The sequence below is a fragment of the Oncorhynchus tshawytscha genome, unplaced genomic scaffold (assembly GCF_018296145.1).
Source record: "Oncorhynchus tshawytscha isolate Ot180627B unplaced genomic scaffold, Otsh_v2.0 Un_scaffold_822_pilon_pilon, whole genome shotgun sequence".
Lineage (NCBI taxonomy): Eukaryota > Metazoa > Chordata > Actinopteri > Salmoniformes > Salmonidae > Oncorhynchus > Oncorhynchus tshawytscha.
This window is the reverse complement of record NW_024609824.1, coordinates 1,082,179-1,110,000: the sequence shown is the minus strand read 5'-3', so window position 1 is coordinate 1,110,000 and position 27,822 is coordinate 1,082,179. Positions and strand designations below refer to the sequence as shown.

Here is a 27,822-nt window from a genome sequence, read left to right as displayed (position 1 = left end):
CGGCTAGGCAGTTGAACTAAGACCATGAGACATAATAAGTGATACTCTTCATGAATCAATGGCTATATAGAATTAGCTAGCTTGTTCCTATCGAGCAGAGACATTGACTACTCTTGATTTGAAAAGGGCAGGTAACATCTGCAGTCCAAAGAGAGAGAATTGGACAGATTCCCAATCCTCCTCCTCCGGTTTAAAGAGAAACATCAACATGAAAAGACCGAACAGACAAACCGGATCTAGAAGGTGTTTACTAACCTCAACTTCCTGTAGTGATGAACGGTGACGTGGGAGAGGAGAGAAAGAAAGAGAGAGAGAGAAAAGCAGAAGTCTGGTGTTATAATGCAGCCTTAATGTCATTGTTAGAGTAAAGAAAATGACTTCTTCACAAAAACATTTCCATTGAGGTTTTCCCCATTCAGAGCTTGAATCAGCAACAGCAGCAGCAGTTAAACTGTCAACTCCTAATGCACACTGATTGAAAATACAGGCCTTAGTCTGCCTGCTTCTTATCCTGGGGGAATCTGCCTCCTTTCAGAAGACATTTGGAGGGGATTATAGGGCCCTATTAACCCTCCCACACACTGACACACACACGCACGCACGCACCCACGCGCACACATATACACGCAGTATGAGGATTGTGGCCTATTAAGGAAAGGATGATCAGGTTCGACTTCTATCAGTTGGCAGGGGGCCCAATCACCACCTAGCACGGATCATTCACTCCCTGTAGCTGCCCAATCACCACCTAGCACGGATCATTCACTCCCTGTAGCTGCCCAATCACCACCTAGCACGGATCATTCACTCCCTGTAGCTGCCCAATCACCACCTAGCACAGATCATTCACTCCCTGTTTACCAGCGCGGCTGCCGACACTGTCTGTCCACCTGTCATGTCTACAGTCTGTCCACCTGCCATGTCTACAGTCTGTCTGTCCACCTGTCATGTCTACAGTCTGTCCACCTGTCATGTCTACAGTCTGTCTGTCCACCTGTCATGTCTACGGTCTGTCTGTCCACCTGTCATGTCTACAGTCTGTCTGTCCACCTGTCATGTCTACAGTCTGTCTGTCCACCTGCCATGTCAGTCTGTCTGTCCACAGTCTGTCTGTCCACCTGTCATGTCTACAGTCTGTCTGTCCACCTGTCATGTCTACGGTCTGTCTGTCCACCTGTCATGTCTACGGTCTGTCTGTCCACCTGTCATGTCTACAGTCTGTCTGTCCACCTGTCATGTCTACAGTCTGTCTGTCCACCTGCCATGTCTACAGTCTGTCTGTCCACCTGCCATGTCTACAGTCTGTCTGTCCACCTGTCATGTCTACAGTCTGTCCACCTGTCATGTCTACAGTCTGTCTGTCCACCTGTCATGTCTACGGTCTGTCTGTCCACCTGTCATGTCTACGGTCTGTCTGTCCACCTGTCATGTCTACAGTCTGTCTGTCCACCTGTCATGTCTACAGTCTGTCTGTCCACCTGTCATGTCTACAGTCTGTCTGTCCACCTGTCATGTCTACGGTCTGTCTGTCCACCTGTCATGTCTACAGTCTGTCCACCTGTCATGTCTACAGTCTGTCCACCTGTCATGTCTACAGTCTGTCTGTCCACCTGTCATGTCTACAGTCTGTCTGTCCACCTGTCATGTCTACAGTCTGTCTGTCCACCTGTCATGTCTACAGTCTGTGAAGTAGTGCGATCAACCAAGACAAAGTCCTTGAAAACTAGAAAACTGTCTGGAGTCATCAAAGTCAATGGACCGCAGGGCACCAAGCGGCCGACGAAGTGATTTGGATTTCCTTCACCGTTAAGTAGGAACAACACACACTGAGTATGGACTGAGTTGGTGTCCCAAGCGGGCCGACACGGCCCTGATTAAAGGTATATGTGGTGCACTACACAGGGAATAGGGTAGAATTTGGGACACCGAAGCACAGAACTGACGGGATAGACAGTTGGTATTTGGTGTAAAATACAGGAAGTCCTTTCTTTTACTCCATTTCACTGTTCTGGGATCAGTCCAAGGTCATTTACACAACAATACACACACACACACACACACACACACCACAGCCCTACCATATTTGTTCTATCATTCACTGACCCGCCCCCCTGTCTTCAGCAGAGATACAGCCCAGCCCCTTGCCTTCCTCCCGTAACTCAAGCTAGTAAATAAACATCGTTCTCTGTCTAGTTAGCAGTACTGAGAACCTATGTACAATATATCACTATGGGACGTTTACAGCCCACACAGGGAGAGACAGAGAGGCAGGCTGCATCCCAAAATGGTGCTCTATTCCCTACACAGTGCACTACTTTTAACCAGAGCCCTATATAGGCCCTGGTCCATATAGGGAACAGGGTTCCATTTGGTACGCTGCCCCACAGGAGAGGCAACGGGAGGAAGGCTATAAAGTCTGACATCAGGTTACATCACAGAGCAGAGCAGAGCAGAGTCGTAGGACTTCACCATTTCAGACCAGGCCGTTTCTCTAAGGTTAGTAACATGTTTTGTGTTGTCAGTAAATTGACCAAGTCCCATATCTATTATAGTCTATATCACCTGGTCCCATATCTATTATAGTCTATATCACCTGGTATTAAAGTCTATATCACCTGGTCCCATATCTATTATAGTCTATATCACCTGGTATTAAAGTCTATATCACCTGGTCCCATATCTATTATAGTCTATATCACCTGGTCCCATATCTATTATAGTCTATATCACCTGGTATTATAGTCTATATCACCTGGTCCCATATCTATTATAGTCTATATCACCTGGTCCCATATCTATTATAGTCTATATCACCTGGTATTATAGTCTATATCACCTGGTCCCATATCTATTATAGTCTATATCACCTGGTTCTAAATCTATTATAGTCTATATCACCTGGTTCTAAATCTATTCTAGTCTATATCACCTGGTTCTAAATCTATTAAAGTCTATATCACCTGGTATTAAAGTCTATATCACCTGGTTCTAAATCTATTATAGTCTATATCACCTGGTCCCATATCTATTATAGTCTATATCACCGGGGTCTATATCTATTATAGTCTATATCACCTGGTTCTAAATCTATTATAGTCTATATCATCTGGTCCCATATCTATTATAGTCTATATCACCTGGTTCTAAATCTATTATAGTATATATCATCTGGTATTAAATCTATTATAGTCTATATCACCTGGTTCTATATCTATTATAGTCTATATCACCTGGTTCTAAATCTATTATAGTCTATATCACCTGGTATTATAGTCTATATCATCTGGTCCTATATCTATTAAAGTCTATATCACCTGGTAGTATATCTATTAAAGTCTATGTCACCTGGGTCTATATCTATTAAAGAGATATATGACCAGGTGATACAGACTAATAATTAGTCTATATCACCTGGTCCTACACTGAGTGTACAGAACATTAGGAACACCTGCTCTTTCCATGACATAGACTGACCAGGTGAATCCAGGTGAACGCTATGATCCCTTCTTGATGTCACTTGTTAAATCCACTTCAATCAGTGTAGATGAAGGGGGAGGAGACGGGTAAAATAATTATCTTTAAGCCTTGAGACATGGATTATGTATGTGTGACTGGGCAAGACAAAACATATTGAATTGCCTTTGAACAGGAAGTGGTCGTAGACGCCAGGTGCAACGGTTTGAGTCAGGTGCAACGGTTTGAGCCAGGTGCAACGGTTTGAGCCAGGTGCAACGGTTTGAGTCAGGCGCAACGGTTTGAGTCAGGTGCAACGGTTTGAGTCAGGCACAACAGTTTGAGTCAGGTGCAACGGTTTGAGTCAGGCACAACAGTTTGAGTCAGGCACAACAGTTTGAGTCAGGCGCAATGGTTTGAGTCAGGCACAACAGTTTGAGTCAGGCGCAATGGTTTGAGTCAGGCACAACAGTTTGAGTCAGGCACAACAGTTTGAGTCAGGCGCAACGGTTTGAGTCAGGCGCAACGGTTTGAGTCAGGCACAACAGTTTGAGTCAGGCGCAACAGTTTGAGTCAGGCGCAACGGTTTGAGTCAAGAACTGCAACACTGCTGGGTTTTTCATGCTCAGCAGTTTCCTGTGTGTATCAAAAATGGTCCACCACCCAAAGGACATCCAGCCAACTTGACACAACTGTGGGAAGCATTGGAGTCAACATGGGCCAGCATCCCTCATGTTATCCTGTTCCTTATCCTGTCTGTTATCATGTTAGCTTGTCTGTGATCATGTCTGTTATCCTGGTAGCCTGTCTGTGATCTTGTCTGCTATCCTGTCTGTAATCCTGTTATCCTGTTTGTTATCATGTCTGTTATCCTTTTCGTTATCATGTCTGTTATCCTGTTAGCCTGTTTGTTATCATGTCTGTTATCCTGTTCGTTATCGTGTCTGTTATCCTGTTATCCTGTCTGTTATCCTGTTAGCCTGTCTGCTATCCTGTTCGTTATCATGTCTGTTATCCTGTTAGCCTGTCTGTGATCCTATCTGCTATCCTGTCTGTAATCCTGTTATCCTGTCTGTTATCCTGTTAGCCTGTCTGCTATCCTGTTCGTTATCATGTCTGTTATCCTGTTGTCCTGTCTGTGATCCTGTCTGTGATCCTGTTTGTTATCCTGTCTGTCATCGTGTCTTAAAATGGCCTCTCTATTCTCCTGGTTTTCAGTGTAGAAGGAGAAGTGAACCAACTGCCAACCTTTAACAGCAGCACAGCAACACAGCAGCACATCAGCACAGCAGCACAGCAACACATCAGCACAGCAGCACAGCAACACATCGGCACAGCAGCACAGCAACACATCAGCAGCAGCAGCACAGCAACACATCGGCACAGCAACACAGCAGCACAGCAACACAGCAACACATCAGCACAGCAGCACAGCAACACATCAGCACAGCAGCACAGCAACACATCGGCACAGCAGCACAGCAACACATCAGCACAGCAGCACAGCAACACATCAGCACAGCAGCACAGCAGCACAGCAGCACATCAGCACAGCAACACAGCAGCACAGCAACACAGCAGCACAGCAACACAGCAGCACTGCAACACAGCAACACAGCAGCACTGCAACACAGCAACACAGCAGCACAGCAACACAGCAGCACAGCAACACAGCAGCACAGCAGCACAGCAACACAGCAGCACTGCAGCACAGCAACACAGCAGAACAGCTTAATAATGGAACTGCATTATATGGACATTTCAGCGAGGCTTCAGCTAGCTAAAATATTAAACATCTCATTTAAGATGACGCTTTGGAACATAGCTACTGCATTAAGTTAAAAAAAAACAGCTGTGATATTTAAGTAGCAAACTATTTCAGAGAGGAATTTTCATAGAATCCTAGCCGTGGGAAGTAGAGGTGCTGAGGATGCTGCTGCACCCCCCTGAAAAATCAGATTTATTTTCTTCACTAAAGTAGTGGGCCTTTTACGAGTCTTGTATTAACGGACCAATATAGCTGTCTGTAGAGTGGGGGGGGGGTGATGTGTATCTCTTCACTTCGGCAACACTGACGTTGTCCTTCGTGCCACTAAAGTATATTGAATTTGAATTGAGAGAGAGAGAGGCTGAGAAAGAGAGAGAGGCTTGGGCAAGGGGTGAGAGATAGAGAGAGAGAGAGACAGAGAGACAGAGAGAGAGAGAGAGAGAGAGATTGTGGGGAGCAGTGACCAGTGGTATGATATTCACGCTACGGTGCAGAGGTCCCTTGAGTTATGTGATTCATATCATGGATAGCACCTCTCCTGCCGTTGGTCCACAGCCCTGTAATATAGCTGGTGTAAAACAGCAGTAATGGATTCTGACTGGCCAGATGCTGTGTTCTGCTCCTCCAGGAACACTCAGCTTGCTGGTATTAGCCTGGAAATGTCTGGCCACAAGCCTGCCTGACTGAGCTGCTCTGAATTCACGTCTATCTCACCTGACAGCACAGGCCTGGTGAGGGGGTACGTTTAGGATTTAAATACCCACTGCCACCCCCTCCCCCTTACTCCATAGGTCACATAGGTTTTCTCCCAAATGGAGTTTGACTTTGGGACACAAAGACAATGCCATCTAGTCAGAGGCTCATTTCACCTGCAACAAAGTGCTAAATAAGGGGTTGTTTGAAAGTCGCTCATATAAACATTGCCAAACATTTTTTGGTCATTTTTTTACAGGTAACATACCACATCTTCTGTCTGAAATGGGTGCTCTGTCTGAAATTGGTGTTCTGTCTGAAATGGGTGTTCTGTCTGAAATGGGTGTTCTGTCTGAAATTGGTGTTCTGTCTGAAATGGGTATTCTGTCTAAAATGGGTATTCTGTCTGAAATGGGTGTTCTGTCTGAAATGGGTGTTCTGTCTGAAATGGGTATGTTCCAGCAACACTTAGCACAAACACCCCACCATAACTCCTCTAGACGGGGTGCCTCCAGACAGCCCTGTCACTGAGACATGTTAACCTGGCCACTGAGACTGATTAACCCTGTCACTGAGACATGTTAACCTGGTCACTGAGACTTATTAACCTGGTCACTTAGACTTATTAGCCTGGTCACTGAGACTGATTAACCTGGTCACTGAGACATGTTAACCTGGTCACTGAGACTTATTAGCCTGGTCACTGAGACTTATTAGCCTGGTCACAGAGACATGTTAACCTGGTCACAGAGACATGTTAACCTGGTCACAGTACCCTGTCACTGAGACGTATTAGCCTGGTCACAGTGCCCTGACACTGAGACTTATTAACCTGGTCACTGAGACTGATTAACCTGGTCACTGAGACTTATCAACCCTGTCACTGAGACTTATTAGCCTGGTCACTGAGACTTATTAGCCTGGTCACAGTACCCTGTCACTGAGACTGATTAGCCCTGTCACTGAGACTTATTAGCCCTGTCACTGAGACTGATTAGCCCTGTCACTGAGACTTATTAACCCTGTCTCTGAGACTTATTAGCCCTGTCACTGAGACTGATTAACCTGGTCACAGTACCCTGTCACTGAGACTGATTAGCCCTGTCACTGAGACTTATTAACCCTGTCACTGAGACTTATTAGCCTGGTCACTGAGACTTATTAGCCTGGTCACAGTGCCCTGTCACTGAGACTTATTAGCCTGGTCACAGTGCCCTGTCACTGAGACGTATTAGCCTGGTCACAGTGCCCTGACACTGAGACTTATTAACCTGGTCACTGAGACTTATCAACCCTGTCACTGAGACTTATTAGCCTGGTCACTGAGACTTATTAGCCTGGTCACAGTACCCTGTCACTGAGACTGATTAGCCCTGTCACTGAGACTTATCAACCCTGTCACTGAGACTTATTAGCCCTGTCACTGAGACTGATTAACCTGGTCACAGTACCCTGTCACTGAGACTGATTAGCCCTGTCACTGAGACTTATTAACCCTGTCACTGAGACTTATTAGCCTGGTCACTGAGACTTATTAGCCTGGTCACAGTGCCCTGTCACTGAGACTTATTAGCCTGGTCACAGTGCCCTGTCACCGAGACTTATTAGCCTGGTCACAGTGCCCTGTCACCGAGACTTATTAGCCTGGTTACAGTGCCCAGTCACTCAGACTTATTAGCCTGGTCACAGTTCCCAGTCACTGAGACTTATTAGCCTGGTTACAGTGCCCTGTCACTGAGACTTATTAGCCTGGTTACAGTGCCCAGTCACTGAGACTTATTAGCCTGGTTACAGTGCCCAGTCACTGAGACTTATTAGCCTGGTTACAGTGCCCAGTCACTGAGACTTATTAGCCTGGTTACAGTGCCCTGTCACTGAGACTTATTAGCATGGTTACAGTGCCCAGTCACTGAGATTTATTAGCCTGGTTACAGTGCCCAGTCACTGAGACTTATTAGCCTGGTTACAGTGCCCAGTCACTGAGACTTATTAGCCTGGTTACAGTGCCCTGTCACTGAGACTTATTAGCATGGTTACAGTGCCCAGTCACTGAGATTTATTAGCCTGGTTACAGTGCCCAGTCACTGAGACTTATTAGCCTGGTTACAGTGCCCAGTCACTGAGACTTATTAGCCTGGTTACAGTGCCCTGTCACTGAGACTTATTAGCATGGTTACAGTGCCCAGTCACTGAGATTTATTAGCCTGGTTACAGTGCCCAGTCACTGAGACTTATTAGCCTGGTTACAGTGCCCAGTCACTGAGACTTATTAGCCTGGTTACAGTGCCCTGTCACTGAGACTTATTAGCCTGGTTACAGTGCCCTGTCACTGAGACTTATTAGCCTGGTTACAGTGCCCAGTCACTGAGACTTATTAGCCTGGTTACAGTGCCCAGTCACTGAGACTTATTAGCCTGGTTACAGTGCCCTGTCACTGAGACTTATTAGCCTGGTTACAGTGCCCAGTCACTGAGACTTATTAGCATGCAACACTCTGTGAAATAGCACCACTCTGTGAAATGCACCACTTGCCAAAATGCTTGGCACTGGGAAATTCATGTTACTTTGTCAGGGAGGGTAACACTGATGTCTCTGCTCTCTGTCAGGGAGGGTAACAGTGATGTCTCTGCTCTCTGTCAGGGAGGGTAACAGTGATGTCTCTCCTCTCTGTCAGGGAGGGTAACACTGATGTCTCTGCTCTCTGTCAGGGAGGGTAACAGTGATGTCTCTCCTCTCTGTCAGGGAGGGTAACACTGATGTCTCTGCTCTCTGTCAGGGAGGGTAACAGTGATGTCTCTCCTCTGACAGGGAGGGTAACAGTGGTCTCTCCTCTCTGACAGGGAGGGTAACAGTGATGTCTCTCCTCTCTGACAGGGAGGGTAACAGTGATGTCTCTCCTCTCTGACAGGGAGGGTAACAGTGATGTCTCTCCTCTCTGACAGGGAGGGTAACAGTGATGTCTCTGCTCTCTGACAGGGAGGGTAACAGTGATGTCTCTCCTCTCTGACAGGGAGGGTAACAGTGATGTCTCTCCTCTCTGACAGGGAGGGTAACAGTGATGTCTCTCCTCTCTGACAGGGAGGGTAACAGTGATGTCTCTCCTCTCTGACAGGGAGGGTAACAGTGATGTCTCTCCTCTCTGACAGGGAGGGTAACAGTGATGTCTCTCCTCTCTGACAGGGAGGGTAACAGTGATGTCTCTCCTCTCTGACAGGGAGGGTAACAGTGATGTCTCTCCTCTCTGACAGGGAGGGTAACACTGATGTCTCTGCTCTCTGTCAGGGAGTGTAACAGTGATGTCTCTCCTCTCTGTCAGGGAGTGTAACAGTGATGTCTCTCCTCTCTGACAGGGAGGGTAACAGTGATGTCTCTCCTCTCTGACAGGGAGGGTAACACTGATGTCTCTCCTCTCTGACAGGGAGGGTAACACTGATGTCTCTGCTCTCTGTCAGGGAGTGTAACAGTGATGTCTCTCCTCTCTGTCAGGGAGTGTAACAGTGATGTCTCTCCTCTCTGACAGGGAGGGTAACAGTGATGTCTCTCCTCTCTGACAGGGAGGGTAACACTGATGTCTCTCCTCTCTGACAGGGAGGGTAACAGTGATGTCTCTCCTCTGACAGGGAGGGTAACACTGATGTCTCTCCTCTCTGACAGGGAGGGTAACACTGATGTCTCTGCTCTCTGTCAGGGAGTGTAACAGTGATGTCTCTCCTCTCTGTCAGGGAGTGTAACAGTGATGTCTCTCCTCTCTGACAGGGAGGGTAACAGTGATGTCTCTCCTCTCTGACAGGGAGGGTAACACTGATGTCTCTGCTCTCTGTCAGGGAGTGTAACAGTGATGTCTCTCCTCTCTGTCAGGGAGGGTAACAGTGATGTCTCTCCTCTCTGACAGGGAGGGTAACAGTGATGTCTCTCCTCTCTGACAGGGAGGGTAACAGTGATGTCTCTCCTCTCTGACAGGGAGGGTAACAGTGATGTCTCTCCTCTCTGACAGGGAGGGTAACAGTGATGTCTCTCCTCTCTGACAGGGAGGGTAACAGTGATGTCTCTCCTCTCTGAGTGCATTGTAAACAGCAGTGGTTTTCACAGTGATGGAGTTAGCTCTCCTTTCTGAGTGCATTGTAAACAGCAGTGGTTTTCACAGTGATGGAGTTAGCTCTCCTCTCTGAGTGCATTGTAAACAGCAGTGGTTTTCACAGTGATGGAGTTAGCTCTCCTCTCTGAGTGCATTGTAAACAGCAGTGGTTTTCACAGTGATGGAGTTAGCTCTCCTCTCTGAGTGCATTGTAAACAGCAGTGGTTTTCACAGTGATGGAGTTAGCTCTCCTCTCCGAGTGCATTGTAAACAGCAGTGGTTTTCACAGTGATGGAGTTAGCTCTCCTCTCTGAGTGCATTGTAAACAGCAGTGGTTTTCACAGTGATGGAGTTAGCTCTCCTCTCCGAGTGCATTGTAAACAGCAGTGGTTTTCACAGTGATGGAGTTAGCTCTCCTCTCTGAGTGCATTGTAAACAGCAGTGGTTTTCACAGTGATGGAGTTAGCTCTCCTCTCATTGTAAACAGAGTGCATTGTAAACAGCAGTGGTTTGTAAACACAGTGATGGGAGTTAGCTCTCCTCTCCGAGTGCATTGTAAACAGCAGTGGTTTTCACAGTGATGGAGTTAGCTCTCCTCTCTGAGTGCATTGTAAACAGCAGTGGTTTTCACAGTGATGGAGTTAGCTCTCCTCTCCGAGTGCATTGTAAACAGCAGTGGTTTTCACAGTGATGGAGTTAGCTCTCCTCACTCTCTCTCTCAAGGAATCAGCGGGTTTTGAAATGAGAGAGAAGGTGAGTTGTAGCCCCACAGCCGTTATCCACATAGAAATACATTAAGAGTGTTTCAAAAGGGAACTATATCGATCTGTCCAGGCCTGTAGAATGCACAATAGTGAAGCATAGCGGTTTCTCACCTAGACATGAAGAAGGGAACTAAAAGTGTATCATTCTGTCCAGGCCTGTAGAATGCACAATAGTGAAGCATAGCGGTTTCTCACCTGGACATGAAGAAGGGAACTAAAAGTGTATCATTCTGTCCAGGCCTGTAGAATGCACAATAGTGAAGCATAGCGGTTTCTCACCTGGACATGAAGAAGGGAACTAAAAGTGTATCATTCTGTCCAGGCCTGTAGAATGCACAATAGTGAAGCATAGCGGTTTCTCACCTGGACATGAAGAAGGGAACTAAAAGTGTATCATTCTGTCCAGGCCTGTAGAATGCACAATAGTGAAGCATAGCGGTTTCTCACCTGGACATGAAGAAGGAACTAAAAGTGTATCATTCTGTCCAGGCCTGTAGAATGCACAATAGTGAAGCATAGCGGTTTCTCACCTGGACATGAAGAAGGGAACTAAAAGTGTATCATTCTGTCCAGGCCTGTAGAATGCACAATAGTGAAGCATAGCGGTTTCTCACCTGGACATGAAGAAGGGAACTAAAAGTGTATCATTCTGTCCAGGCCTGTAGAATGCACAATAGTGAAGCATAGCGGTTTCTCACCTGGACATGAAGAAGGGAACTAAAAGTGTATCATTCTGTCCAGGCCTGTAGAATGCACAATAGTGAAGCATAGCGGTTTCTCACCTGGACATGAAGAAGGGAACTAAAAGTGTATCATTCTGTCCAGGCCTGTAGAATGCACAATAGTGAAGCATAGCGGTTTCTCACCTAGACATGAAGAAGGGAACTAAAAGTGTATCATTCTGTCCAGGCCTGTAGAATGCACAATAGTGAAGCATAGCGGTTTCTCACCTGGACATGAAGAAGGGAACTAAAAGTGTATCATTCTGTCCAGGCCTGTAGAATGCACAATAGTGAAGCATAGCGGTTTCTCACCTGGACATGAAGAAGGGAACTAAAAGTGTATCATTCTGTCCAGGCCTGTAGAATGCACAATAGTGAAGCATAGCGGTTTCTCACCTGGACATGAAGAAGGGAACTAAAAGTGTATCATTCTGTCCAGGCCTGTAGAATGCACAATAGTGAAGCATAGCGGTTTCTCACCTGGACATGAAGAAGGGAACTAAAAGTGTATCATTCTGTCCAGGCCTGTAGAATGCACAATAGTGAAGCATAGCGGTTTCTCACCTGGACATGAAGAAGGGAACTAAAAGTGTATCATTCTGTCCAGGTCTGGACATGAAACAGATTTTCACAGCTGAAATATTTAGCCTTTTTTTCTTTTTCTCTCTCAATGCGATTCCTGGGATGTGGCAGTGGAGACGTTCCCTGTTTCATTCATTCAGCCATGACCATGAGGACAGACACACACACACACAAAAACCCTCAAGAAGACATCCTGACAAACAACATTTGGTTTTCTGCCATTGGTTGAACATGACCTCATTTCAGGAAGTTGCATCACAAAAACGTGTTGCGTTTCCTCCCACATGCTCTAATGCTCAGAGTCTTCCAACTAGGGACCTCTAATCATGGAGCAGCGTTGGCACATCAAAAGACCACACACACACACATAAAGTACAGTACTGTAGGTGCAGCAGGATGGAGCGAGGCTCTGCATGCTCTGAGACATCCTGTAATTGGAGAAGAATTCTGAGGAAAGGATTCTGAGGAAAGGATTCTGAGGAAAGGATTCTGAGTAAAGAATTCTGAGGAAAGGATTCTGAGTAAAGGATTCTGAGGAAAGGATTCTGAGGAAAGGATTCTGAGGAAAGGATTCTGAGGAAAGAATTCTGAGGAAAGGATTCCAGTAGAAAACTAGCCTCCTCTCTTCCTCTCTCTCCACTCTTTTCTCCATTCAATGGCATTGTTTAGCTAATGGAGGTGAGAAATGCCCCTCAAGGACATTCAGACACTTGTCCCGAAGCCACTCCTGTGTTGTCTTGGCTGTGTGCTTAGGGTCATTGTCCTGTTGGAAGGCGAACCCTCACCCCAGTCTGAGGTCCTGAGTGCTCTTGAGCAGGTGTTCATCGAGTATCTCTCTGTACTTTGCTCTGTTCATCTTTGCCTCGATCCTGACTAGTCTCTCAGTACCTGCCGCTGAAAAACACCCCACAGCATGATGCTTCCACCAGCACGATTCACTGTAGGGATGGTGACAGGTGTATTACCAGTGAAAGAAATGGCTCTGAAGTGCTTATTCTGTGTTTTTCTTCAGTTCTAAATCATGATGCAACATGGGTGGGTGATGCTACTGTGTTCTTCTGTGTGACATTTCAAATGAATGACCACAACATGGTCTGCATCCCAACAACACCATATTCCCTATAAAGTGCACTACTTTAGAACCAGAGCCCTACAGACCTGTTGAAAGCATTACAGATATAGTCATAGTCTCTTCATCTGATTTATAATGTCATCTAAATCCCCAAATGAATTCAGCTGGGATTGAAACAGATCTACTGATTTGTAGAATGTTTGGCTCATTCTTTTAAATTACCCTTTTTCGCGGTTTCCAATTGGTAGTTACAGTCTTGTCCCATCGCTGCAACTCCCCTACGGACTCGGGAGAGGTGAAGGTCGAGAGCCGTGCGTCTTCCGATATACAACCCAGCCAAGCCGCACTGCTTCTTGACACAATGCCCACGTAACCCGGGAAGCCAGCCGCACCAATGTGGTGAAGGAAACACTTGTACACCTGGCGACGTGTCAGCGTGCATAGCACCATGCCCGCCACAGGAGTCACTAATGCGCGATGGGACAAGAACCTCCCTGCCGGTCAAACCCTTCCCTAACCCGGACGACACTGGCTGTGACAGAGCCTGGACTCAAACTAGGATCTCTAGTGGCACAGCTGGCAATGCGATGCAGTGCCTTAGACCACTGCACCACCCGGGAGTCTGTTTTCTCATTCTGATCACATTTGAGGGTGTTTTCTCATTTTTATGAACATTTGGGGTCAATATTAATTAGGCTTACTGGCTAGGTCATATGGGGACAGATAGTTTATAAATGGAAATCAATCAAAATTATCATGGAATGGCTGAGAGCAAACAATGATGATAACCATCACAGAGTGTGTGTGTGTGTGTGTGTGTGTGTGTGTGTGTGTGTGTGTGTGTGTGTGTGTGTGTGTGTGTGTGTGTGTGTGTGTGTGTGTGTGTGTCACAGGGTTCCTTACAGGACACTAAATCACAGGGATGCCAAGGTAAATACACTCCCTGGCTAATTATCTGTCTGTCTGTCTGTGTGGGGAATGAGAACCAATGACATTGTGCTGGACTCTGATAAGTGGAAAAAGTCCCCAATTGTCCTACTTGAGTAAAAGTATAGGCACCTTAATAGAAAATGACTCAAGTAAAAGTGAAAGTCACCCAGTAAAATACTACTTGAATAAAAGCCTAAAAATATTTAGTTTTAAATATACTTAAGTTTCAAAAGTAAATGTATAAATCCATTCAAATTCCTTATATTAAGCAAACCAGACGGCACGATATTCTTGTTATTTACATTTACGGATAGCCAGGGGCACACTCAAACATCATTTAAAAACAAAGCATTTGTGTTTAGTGAGTCTACCAGATCAGAGGCAGTAGGGATGACCAGGGATGTTCTCTGTTTAGTGAGTCCTCCAGATCAGAGGCAGTAGGGATGACCAGGGATGTTCTCTGTTTAGTGAGTCCTCCAGATCAGAGGCAGTAGGGATGACCAGGGATGTTCTCTGTTTAGTGAGTCCTCCAGATCAGAGGCAGTAGGGACGACCAGGGATGTTCTCTGTTTAGTGAGTCCTCCAGATCAGAGGCAGTAGGGACAACCAGGGATGTTCTCTGTTTAGTGAGTCCTCCAGATCAGAGGCTGTAGGGATGACCAGGGATGTTCTCTGTTTAGTGAGTCCTCCAGATCAGAGGCAGTAGATGTGACCAGGGATGTTCTCTGTTTAGTGAGTCCTCCAGATCAGAGGCAGTAGGGACGACCAGGGATGTTCTCTGTTTAGTGAGTCCTCCAGATCAGAGGCAGTAGGGACGACCAGGGATGTTCTCTGTTTAGTGAGTCCTCCAGATCAGAGGCAGTAGGGACGACCAGGGATGTTCTCTGTTTAGTGAGTCCTCCAGATCAGAGGCAGTAGATGTGACCAGGGATGTTCTCTGTTTAGTGAGTCCTCCAGATCAGAGGCAGTAGGGACAACCAGGGATGTTCTCTGTTTAGTGAGTCCACCAGATCAGAGGCTGTAGTGATGATTAGGGATGTTCTCTGTTTAGTGAGTCCACCAGATCAGATGCAGTAGGGACGACCAGGGATGTTCTCTGTTTAGTGAGTCCTCCAGATCAGAGGCAGTAGGGACAACCAGGGATGTTCTCTGTTTAGTGAGTCCTCCAGATCAGAGGCAGTAGGGACGACCAGGGATGTTCTCTGTTTAGTGAGTCCTCCAGATCAGAGACAGTAGGGACGACCAGGGATGTTCTCTGTTTAGTGAGTCCTCCAGATCAGAGGCAGTAGGGACAACCAGGGATGTTCTCTGTTTAGTGAGTCCTCCAGATCAGAGGCAGTAGGGACGACCAGGGATGTTCTCTGTTTAGTGAGTCCTCCAGATCAGAGGCAGTAGGGACGACCAGGGATGTTCTCTGTTTAGTGAGTCCACCAGATCAGAGGCAGTAGGGACGACCAGGGATGTTCTCTGTTTAGTGAGTCCACCAGATCAGAGGCAGTAGGGACGACCAGGGATGTTCTCTGTTTAGTGAGTCCACCAGATCAGATGCAGTAGGGACAACCAGGGATGTTCTCTGTTTAGTGAGTCCTCCAGATCAGATGCAGTAGGGACGACCAGGGATGTTCTCTGTTTAGTGAGTCCTCCAGATCAGAGGCAGTAGGGATGACCAGGGATGTTCTCTGTTTAGTGAGTCCTCCAGATCAGAGGCAGTAGGGACAACCAGGGATGTTCTCTGTTTAGTGAGTCCTCCAGATCAGAGGCAGTAGGGACGACCAGGGATGTTCTCTGTTTAGTGAGTCCTCCAGATCAGAGGCAGTAGGGACGACCAGGGATGTTCTCTGTTTAGTGAGTCCTCCAGATCAGAGGCAGTAGGGACGACCAGGGATGTTCTCTGTTTAGTGAGTCCTCCAGATCAGAGGCAGTAGGGACGACCAGGGATGTTCTCTGTTTAGTGAGTCCTCCAGATCAGAGGCAGTAGGGATGACCAGGGATGTTCTCTGTTTAGTGAGTCCTCCAGATCAGAGGCAGTAGGGACGACCAGGGATGTTCTCTGTTTAGTGAGTCCTCCAGATCAGAGGCAGTAGGGACGACCAGGGATGTTCTCTGTTTAGTGAGTCCTCCAGATCAGAGGCAGTAGGGATGACCAGGGATGTTCTCTGTTTAGTGAGTCCTCCAGATCAGAGGCTAGTAGGGATGACCAGGGATGTTCTCTGTTTAGTGAGTCCTCCAGAGGCAGTAGGGATGACCAGGGATGTTCTCTGTTTAGTGAGTCCTCCAGATAGGGATGACCAGGGATGTTCTCTGTTTAGTGAGTCCTCCAGATCAGAGGCAGTAGGGACGACCAGGGATGTTCTCTGTTTAGTGAGTCCTCCAGATCAGAGGCAGTAGGGACAACCAGGGATGTTCTCTGTTTAGTGAGTCCTCCAGATCAGAGGCAGTAGGGACGACCAGGGATGTTCTCTGTTTAGTGAGTCCTCCAGATCAGAGGCAGTAGGGATGACCAGGGATGTTCTCTGTTTAGTGAGTCCTCCAGATCAGAGGCAGTAGGGACGACCAGGGATGTTCTCTGTTTAGTGAGTCCTCCAGATCAGAGGCAGTAGGGATGACCAGGGATGTTCTCTGTTTAGTGAGTCCTCCAGATCAGGGATGTTCTCTGTTTAGTGAGTCAGATAGGGATAGGGACCAGGGATGTTCTCTGTTTAGTGAGTCCTCCAGATCAGAGGCAGTAGGGACGACCAGTTCTCTTTAAGTTTGTGAATTGGACCATTTTCCTGTCCTGTTAAGCGTTCAAAATGTAACGAGTACTTTTGGGTGTCAGGGGAAAATGTATAGAGTAGAAAGTACAGAATTTCCTTTAGGAATGTAGTGAAGTAAAAGTAGTAAAAAATATGAATAGTAAAGTACAGATACCCTAAAAAACGACTTAAGTAGTACTTTACACCACTGGATAATGTAAATCTTCCACAGTAGCTGGTGGATATCAAAACAATACAACAGACCACACTCTGGGGCCCTTCCCAAACGGCACCCTATTCCCTACATAGTGCACTACTTTTGACCAGGGTCCCCATAGGGAATAGGGTTCCATTTGGGACACTACCTCTGTGTAACGCTATGAGGCAGAAGTACATCAGGCCTCATTGGGACTGTGCTGCTGCTCGTTCAGCCGAGGGGAAAAGCTACATGTGATTTAGCTGGCTGGCCCGTTGCTGCTGTACGATCTGCTTGATTAAGGTCAGTTCAATATGACTGCGTACTGCAGATACATTACACTGCCCAATCTGCAAATTAACGAGTTTGTCCTACGAACACACACGCACACACACACACTATAAACACAGCTGTTGGACACGCAGGGTCAACACATCATGTCCTTGTCATCTCGTTAAGCATCTCAAATGGCACTGTATTCCCTATATAGTGCACTACTGTTGACCAACAGTAAATACTGAGGCCAGGCAGAGCCTGAACACACACACACATATACCAACAAGCACACACACACCTCCATAACTCACAGTAGGGATCCAGATGCCAGGGTATTGAGAGGGTACTAAGAGTAGTCTGGATACTAGTACATGATAAGAATGATTGTCAAACCTTGTAGTGACATTAGAACAGGGTCAAAACAAGGAGAGGGGGGGGTGTTACCATTTCACATTTCTCTGGGCAACAGAGTTACTTCTACAAGTTCCCATGTGTCCCTTTACTGCTGCTGTTTCCACAGAGAATACATGTCTGTCCTAAAGGCCAGCAGAACCCTCAGTGTCCTAAAGGCCAGCAGAACCCTCAGTGTCCTAAAGGCCAGCAGAACCCTCAGTGTCCTAAAGGCCAGCAGAACCCTCAATGTCCTAAAGGCCAGCAGAACCCTCAGTGTCCTAAAGGCCAGCAGAACCCTCAGTGTCCTAAAGGCCAGCAGAACCCCCAGTGTCCTAAAGGCCAGCAGAACCCCCAGTGTCCTAAAGGCCAGCAGAACCCCCAGTGTCCTGAAGGCCAGCAGAACCCCAGTGTCCTAAAGGCCAGCAGAACCCTCACAGTGTCCTAAAGGCCAGCAGAACCCCCCTAAAGGCCCCTCAGTGTCCTAAAGGCCAGCAGACACCCCCAGTGTCCTAAAGGCCAGCAGAACCCCCCAGTGTCCTAAAGGCCCCTCAGTGTCCTAAAGGCCAGCAGAACCCCCCAGTGTCCTAAAGGCCAGCAGAACCCCCAGTGTCCTAAAGGCCAGCAGAACCCCCAGTGTCCTAAAGGCCAGCAGACACTCACAGTGTCCTAAAGGCCAGCAGAACCCCCCTCCCCTCAGTGTCCTAAAGGCCAGCAGAACCCCCCCCCTCAGTGTCCTAAAGGCCAGCAGAAACCCCCCAGTGTCCTAAAGGCCAGCAGAACCCCCAGTGTCCTAAAGGCCAGCAGAACCCCCCCCAGTGTCCTAAAGGCCAGCAGAACCCCCCCCCCTCAGTGTCCTAAAGGCCAGCAGAACCCCCCAGTGTCCTAAAGGCCAGCAGAAACCCCCAGTGTCCTAAAGGCCAGCAGAACCCCCAGTGTCCTAAAGGCCAGCAGAACCCCCACCCCTCCCCTCAGTGTCCTAAAGGCCAGCAGAACCCCCAGTGTCCTAAAGGCCAGCAGTGTCCTAGTGTCCTAAAGGCCAGCAGAACCCCCCAGTGTCCTAAAGGCCAGCAGAACCCCCAGTGTCCTAAAGGCCAGCCCCCAGGCCAGCAGAACCCCCAGTGTCCTAAAGGCCACCCCCCAGTGTCCTAAAGGCCAGCAGAACCCCCAGTGTCCTAAAGGCCAGCAGAAACCCCCAGTGTCCTAAAGGCCAGCAGAAACCCCCAGTGTCCTAAAGGCCAGCAGAACCCCCCAGTGTCCTAAAGGCCAGCAGAACCCCCCTCCCCTCAGTGTCCTAAAGGCCAGCAGAAACCCCCAGTGTCCTAAAGGCCAGCAGAAACCCCCAGTGTCCTAAAGGCCAGCAGAAACCCCTCCAGTGTCCTAAAGGCCAGCAGAACCCCCAGTGTCCTAAAGACCATCAAAAACTATGAAATAGCACATATGGAATCATGTAGTAACCAAAAAAGTGTTTAAACAAATCAATATATTTTAGATTGTTTGAAGTAGCCACACACATGTTATTTAATAGTGTTGATGTCTTCACTATGATTCTACAATGTAGAAAATAGTACAAATAAAGAATAAACCCTTGAATGAGCAGGTGTGTCCAAACGTTTGACTGGTACGGTCTGCCCTGTGTCCCAAACCTTTTTTTTTTTTCTTGCGGGACCGGACAAGCAAACCCGATTCAACATTTCAACTATTCATTGGCAAGTTGAATTAGGTGGTCTTTTGTTCGGAGCTACAACAAAAACGTATGCTGTTGGGAGTACTGGAGTAGTGGGTTTCTGTTGGCCCTATGTAGTGCAGAAAGCTGTATGGGTCATGGTCAAAAGTAGGACACTACATAGGGAATAGGGAGCCATTTGGGATGCAGACACAGAGTCTATAAGGGAAGGGTGCGACCTACATTAACCATGGCCAGGTGTTCAGAGCAGCTGAGCCATAAATAATTCACTACGATGATACAATGGAGTCCTGAGGACACACACTGTCAAATGTCATTCAGTCTTTTAGCTGTTTCAGTTGTTTCAGCTAAACACCACACACACACACACACACACACACACACACATAGGTACAGAAACACACACACACAAACACACACACACACATACATACAGACATAAGTACAGAAAAACACACACACACAGACACAGGTACACAAACACACACACACACACAAATACAGACATAGGTACAGAAAAACACACACACACAGACACAGGTACACAAACACACACACACACACACACATAGGTACAGAAAAACACAGACACAGGTACACAAACACACACACACACACACACACACACACACAAATACAGACATAGGTACAGAAACACACACACACACAGACACAGGTACACAAACACACACACACACACAAACACAGACATAGGTACAGAAACACACACACCCAGACACAGGTACACAAACACACACACACACGCACACACAAACACACACACAGACATAGGTACAGAAACACACACACACACAGGTACACTAACACACAGGCAGACACACACCAACACTGACACACACACACACACCCAACCATGCAAACCCTCCTGAGTCTGTGGCTGGATATAAAGGCTGTTACAACAGGATAGAATCATCACTTTGATTAACTCAGTTATCCTCCACCGGTACTGTGTGTGTGTGTGTGAACAACAGAGTGTCCCTTAGCTTGTCGATGTTAAGATGTCACTGTACCAGGTGTACAGCAGCTGTTTACACATTCACCCCTGGTGTCGTGACATTGTGTGATTTTAGCCCTGTGTCTGTCTCGGGTAGCAACAGAGGTCATTACAGATAGACAGGTAAGGCACGGACACGCCGTAGCGTTTGACGGCTGATAGTACTGAGCATCACTAAACAGAGTGCCGGACGTCATTTGCAAACCCGAGTTTAAAAAACGATTCTACATGATGAAACGTGTGACAACGTCAGCAGTCAATGACACCACTTGTGGGTGGTCCTAAAACAACACAGCGCCGAACGAACGGAGAACGAACGGCAGGCCAACAACAGACTGTCACTCAGTGTGATGCGTTTTCTTCTGTATATAGACAGATAATTACATAGACAGATAATTACATAGACAGATAATTACATAGACAGAAGATAATTACATAGACAGATAATTACATAGACAGAAGATAATTACATAGACAGATAATTACATAGACAGATAATTACATAGACAGATAATTACATAGACACAGATAATTACATAGACAGAAGATAATTACATAGACAGATAATTACATAGACAGATAATTACATAGACAGATAATTACATAGACAGATAATTACATAGACAGAGATAATTACATAGACAGATAATTACATAGACAGATAATTACATAGACAGATAATTACATAGACAGATAATTACATAGACAGATAATTACATAGACAGATAATTACATAGACAGATAATTACATAGACAGATAATTACATAGACAGATAATTACATAGACAGATAATTACATAGACAGAAGATAATTACATAGACAGATAATTACATAGACAGATAATTACATAGACAGATAATTACATAGACAGAAGATAATTACATAGACAGATAATTACATAGACAGAATATAATTACATAGACAGATAATTACATAGACAGATAATTACATAGACAGAAGATAATTACATAGACAGAAGATAATTACATAGACAGATAATTACATAGACAGATAATTACATAGACAGAAGATAATTACATAGACAGATAATTACATAGACAGATAATTACATACACAGATAATTAGATAGACAGAAGATAATTACAGACAGATAATTACATAGACAGAAGATAATTACATACACAGATAATTAGATAGACAGAAGATAATTACAGACAGATAATTACATAGACAGATAATTACATAGACAGGAGACAATTACATAGACAGATAATTACATAGACAGATAATTACATAGACAGATAATTACATAGACAGAAGATAATTACATAGACAGATAATTACATAGACAGATAATTACATAGACAGATAATTACATAGACAGATAATTACATAATTACATAGACAGATAATTACATAGACAGATAATTACATAGACAGATAATTACATAGACAGAAGATAATTACATAGACAGAAGATAATTACATAGAGAAGATAATTACATAGACAGATAATTACATAGACAGATAATTACATAGACAGAAGATAATTACATAGACAGATAATTACATAGACAGAAGATAATTACATAGACAGATAATTACATAGACAGATAATTACATAGACAGAAGATAATTACATAGACAGATAATTACATAGACAGATAATTAGATAGACAGAAGATAATTAGATAGACAGAGATAATTACATAGACAGAAGATAATTAGATAGACAGATATAAGGGTCAATCCATATGATGTAGCCTGATAATCACCTGACTCAAAGTCAACATTTCTTTGTTTAATAAAATAAGAGTCAAATGGATCTTCTAACTGTGTAGTAACACTGTACATTCCACTAGTAACAACATATTGTTCTATTTTCCAGAGAAGAACAGTCCAGTCTAATTTCCCCTTGTCCTGCTAGTGTAATGCTCTTTGTCTCTGAGAGAGGAAGATCTTTAGTGAATCTATATCCTGTACTAAGTCCATCAATTCCCATTAAAAAGTCATAATCAGTGCATTTCCAGGTCACTTTGTTCATTAGAGAAGAGCAGTATTGATCCTGTCCTGGGCGTCCCACCACTCAACACATAGTCTATGTCCCAAATAGTATATTCACTAGATGGTGCACTACTTTTGACCAGGGCCCATAGGGAATAGGGTACTATATAGGGAATAGGGTGCTATATATGGAATAGGGTACTATATAAGGAATAGGGTACTATATAGAGAATAGGGTACTATATAGGGAATAGGGTACTACAGTGCCTTGCGAAAGTATTCGGCCCCCTTGAACTTTGCGACCATTTGCCACATTTCAGGCTTCAAACATAAAGATATAAAACTGTATTTTTTTGTGAAGAATCAACAACAAGTGGGACACAATCATGAAGTGGAACGACATTTATTGGATATTTCAAACTTTTTTAACAAATCAAAAACTGAAAAATTGGGCGTGCAAAATTATTCAGCCCCCTTAAGTTAATACTTTGTAGCGCCACCTTTTGCTGCGATTACAGCTGTAAGTCGCTTGGGGTATGTCTCTATCAGTTTTGCACATCGAGAGACTGAAATTTTTTCCCATTCCTCCTTGCAAAACAGCTCGAGCTCAGTGAGGTTGGATGGAGAGCATTTGTGAACAGCAGTTTTCAGTTCTTTCCACAGATTCTCGATTGGATTCAGGTCTGGACTTTGACTTGGCCATTCTAACACCTGGATATGTTTATTTTTGAACCATTCCATTGTAGAATTTGCTTTATGTTTTGGATCATTGTCTTGTTGGAAGACAAATCTCCGTCCCAGTCTCAGGTCTTTTGCAGACTCCATCAGGTTTTCTTCCAGAATGGTCCTGTATTTGGCTCCATCCATCTTCCCATCAATTTTAACCATCTTCCCTGTCCCTGCTGAAGAAAAGCAGGCCCAAACCATGATGCTGCCACCACCATGTTTGACAGTGGGGATGGTGTGTTCAGGGTGATGAGCTGTGTTGCTTTTACGCCAAACATAACGTTTAGCATTGTTGCCAAAAAGTTCAATTTTGGTTTCATCTGACCAGAGCACCTTCTTCCACATGTTTGGTGTGTCTCCCAGGTGGCTTGTGGCAAACTTTAAACAACACTTTTTATGGATATCTTTAAGAAAAGGCTTTCTTCTTGCCACTCTTCCATAAAGGCCAGATTTGTGCAATATACGACTGATTGTTGTCCTATGGACAGAGTCTCCCACCTCAGCTGTAGATCTCTGCAGTTCATCCAGAGTGATCATGGGCTTCTTGGCTGCATCTCTGATCAGTCTTCTCCTTGTATGAGCTGAAAGTTTAGAGGGACGGCCAGGTCTTGGTAGATTTGCAGTGGTCTGATACTCCTTCCATTTCAATATTATCACTTGCACAGTGCTCCTTGGGATGTTTAAAGCTTGGGAAATCTTTTTGTATCCAAATCCGGCTTTAAACTTCTTCACAACAGTATCTCGGACCTGCCTGGTGTGTTCCTTGTTCTTCATGATGCTCTCTGCGCTTTTAACGGACCTCTGAGACTATCACAGTTCAGGTGCATTTATACGGAGACTTGATTACACACAGGTGGATTGTATTTATCATCATTAGTCATTTAGGTCAACATTGGATCATTCAGAGATCCTCACTGAACTTCTGGAGAGAGTTTGCTGCACTGAAAGTAAAGGGGCTGAATAATTTTGCACGCCCAATTTTCCAGTTTTTGTTTTGTTAAAAAAGTTTGAAATATCCAATAAATGTCGTTCCACTTCATGATTGTGTCCCACTTGTTGTTGATTCTTCACAAAAAAATACAGTTTTATATCTTTATGTTTGAAGCCTGAAATGTGGCAAAAGGTCGCAAAGTTCAAGGGGGCCGAATACTTTTGCAAGGCACTGTATATAGGGAAAAGGGTGCTATATAGGGAATAGGGTACTATATAGGGAATAGGGTACTATATAGGGAATTGGGTACTATATAGGGAATAGGGTACTATATAAGGAATAGGGTACTATATAGGGAATAGGGTACTATATAGGGAATAGGGTACTATATAGGGAATAGGGTACTATATAGGGAATAGGGTGCTATATATAGGGAATAGGGTACTATATAAGGAATAGGGTACTATATAGGGAATAGGGTGCTATATATAGGGAATAGGGTACTATATATAGGGAATAGGGTACTATATATAGGGAATAGGGTACTATATATAGGGAATAGGGTACTATATATAGGGAATAGGGTACTATATAAGGAATAGGGTACTATATAGGGAATAGGGTGCTATATAGGGAATAGGGTGCTATATAGGGAATAGGGTGCTATATATATAGGGAATAAGGTACTATATAGGGAATATGGTACTATATAGGGAATATGGTACTATATAGGGAATTGGGTACTATATAGGGAATAGGGTACAATATAAGGAATAGGGTACTATATAGGGAATAGGGTGCTATATAGGGAATAGGGTGCTATATCAGGAATATGGTGCTATATAGGGAATAGGGTACTTTATAGGGAATAGGGTGCTATATAGGGAATAGGGTACTATATAGGGAATGGGGTACTATATAGGGAATAGGGTACTATATAGGGAATAGGGTGCTATATAGGGAATAGGCTACTATATAGAGAATAGGGTGCTATATATAAGGAATAGGGTGCTATATAGGGAATAGGGTACTATATAGGGAATAGGGTACTATATAGGGAATAGGGTGCTATATATAAGGCTATATATAAGGAATAGGGTATTATATAGGGAATAGGGTGCTATATAGGGAATAGGCTATATATAGGGAATAGGGTACTATATAGGGAATAGGGTACTATATAGGGAATAGGCTACTATATAGGGAATAGGGTGCTATATATAAGCTATATATAGGGAATAGGGTGCTATATAGGGAATAGGGTGCTATAGGGTAGGGTACTATATAGGGAATAGGGTGCTATATAGGGAATAGGGTGCTATATAGGGAATAGGTGCTATATAGGGAATAGGGTTCTATATAGGAATAGGGTAGGGTGCTATATATAGGGAATAGGGTACTAAATAGGGAATATGGTACTATATATAGGGAATAGGGTACTATATATAGGGAATAGGGTACTATATAGGGAATAGGGTTCTATATAAGGAATAGGGTACTATATAGGGAATAGGGTAGTACATAGGGAATAGGGTACTATATAGGGAATAGGCTACTATATTGGGAATAGGGTGCTATATATAAGGAATAGGGCACTATATAGGGAATAGGGTACTATATAGGGAATAGGGTGCTATATAGGGAATAGGGTGCTATATAGGGAATAGGGTGCTATATAGGGAATAGGGTTCTATATAGGGAATAGGGTAGTATATAGGGAATAGGGTGCTATATATAAGGAATAGGGTACTATATAGGGAATATGGTACTATATATAGGGAATAGGGTACTATATAGGGAATAGGGTTCTATATAAGGAATAGGGTACTATATAGGGAATAGGGTAGTACATAGGGCATAGGGTTCTATATAGGGAATAGGGTAGTATATAGGGAATAGGGTGCTATATATAAGGAATAGGGTACTATATAGGGAATATGGTACTATATATAGGGAATATGGTACTATATAGGGAATAGGGTTCTATATAAGGAATAGGGTACTATATAGGGAATAGGGTTCTATATAGGGAATAGGGTGCTATATAGGGAATAGGGTGCTATATAGGGAATAGGGTTCTATATAGGGAATAGGGTAGTATATAGGGAATAGGGTGCTATATATAAGGAATAGGGTACTATATAGGGAATATGGTACTATATAGGGAATAGGGTTCTATATAAGGAATAGGGTACTATATAGGAAATATGGTACTATATAGGGAATAGGGTTCTATATAAGGAATAGGGTACTATATAGGGAATAGGGTTCTATATAGGGAATAGGGTGCTATATATAGGGAATAGGGTACTATATATAGGGAATAGGGTACTATATAGGGAATAGGGTACTATATATAGGGAATAGGGTACTATATAGGGAATAGGGTACTATATAGGGCATCATGGTCTATTATCATGTCTCCTGAAAGACAGGAGAGATGCATCATGGTCTATTATCATGTCTCCTGAAAGACAGGAGAGCTTCAACAGGGCAGCAGAGAAGAGCCAACTTCCAGGCAGATGTCATGATAAATAATGCATTAGAGATGGGGCTGAATGAAGACTTTGGAAAGACTAATTATTCAGCTGGACATTTAAGACTCCACTCGCAAGAAAATAGCCCAGTCTCCAAAAATATATTCTGAAAGCTGAATTCATCCAGGCAGGCAGGCAGTCAGTCAGGCAGGCGGGCAGTCAGGCAGGCAGGCAGGCAGGCAGGCAGGCAGGCAATCAGTCAATCAGTCAGGCAGTCAGTCAGTCAGTCAGTCAGTCAGCCAGGCTTAATCAGGCTTAGCCAGGCACACAGTCAGTCAGTCAGTCAGTCCACATTATCCCCATACAGGAGCCTCTCACACAGCCTCCTCTACTCAACATATTGAACATACTAAACATATAAATAGTTGGAACATTTGTAAAATAATAAACCTCTGGGCTGAGGAGCATGTCTATAGTTATAATAAGGTAGGCTGAGGAGCATGTCTATAGTTATAATAAGGTGGGCTGAGGAGCATGTCTATAGTTATAATAAGGTGGGCTGAGGAGCATGTCTATAGTTATAATAAGGTGGGCTGAGGAGCATGCTATAGTTATAATAAGGTGGGCTGAGGAGCATGTCTATAGTTATAATAAGGTAGGCTGAGGAGCATGTCTATAGTTATAATAAGGTGGGCTGAGGAGCATGTCTATAGTTATAATAAGGTGGGCTGAGGAGCATGTCTATAGTTATAATAAGGTGGGCTGAGGAGCATGTCTATAGTTATAATAAGGTAGGCTGAGGAGCATGTCTATAGTTATAATAAGGTGGGCTGAGGAGCATGTCTATAGTTATAATAAGGTGGGCTGAGGAGCATGTCTATAGTTATAATAAGGTAGGCTGAGGAGCATGTCTATAGTTATAATAAGGTGGGCTGAGGAGCATGTCTATAGTTATAATAAGGTGGGCTGAGGAGCATGTCTATAGTTATAATAAGGTAGGCTGAGGAGCATGTCTATAGTTATAATAAGGTGGGCTGAGGAGCATGTCTATAGTTATAATAAGGTGGGCTGAGGAGCATGTCTATAGTTATAATAAGGTGGGCTGAGGAGCATGTCTATAGTTATAATAAGGTGGGCTGAGGAGCATGTCTGATAGTTATAATAAGGTGGGCTGAGGAGCATGCTATAGTTATAATAAGGTGGGCTGAGGAGCATGTCTATAGTTATAATAAGGTGGGCTGAGGAGCATGTCTATAGTTATAATAAGGTGGGCTGAGGAGCATGTCTATAGTTATAATAAGGTGGGCTGAGGAACATGTCTACAGTTATAATAAGGTGTCCTTCCAGTTTTGAGAGTTAAAGAG

At 44.6% G+C, this 27,822-nt stretch overlaps 1 protein-coding gene across 1 annotated transcript in view; it reads right to left on the bottom strand.

The window, feature by feature from the left end:
- Positions 1-27,822, bottom strand: part of LOC121846122 (testican-2-like) — a gene marked incomplete at its 3' end in the record, with an annotated part of 46,113 nt that overhangs the window by 3,180 nt on the left and 15,111 nt on the right. The window contains 1 exon segment of the mRNA XM_042319076.1: positions 256-264. Within this exon segment, the coding sequence (XP_042175010.1) occupies positions 256-264 (9 nt within the window).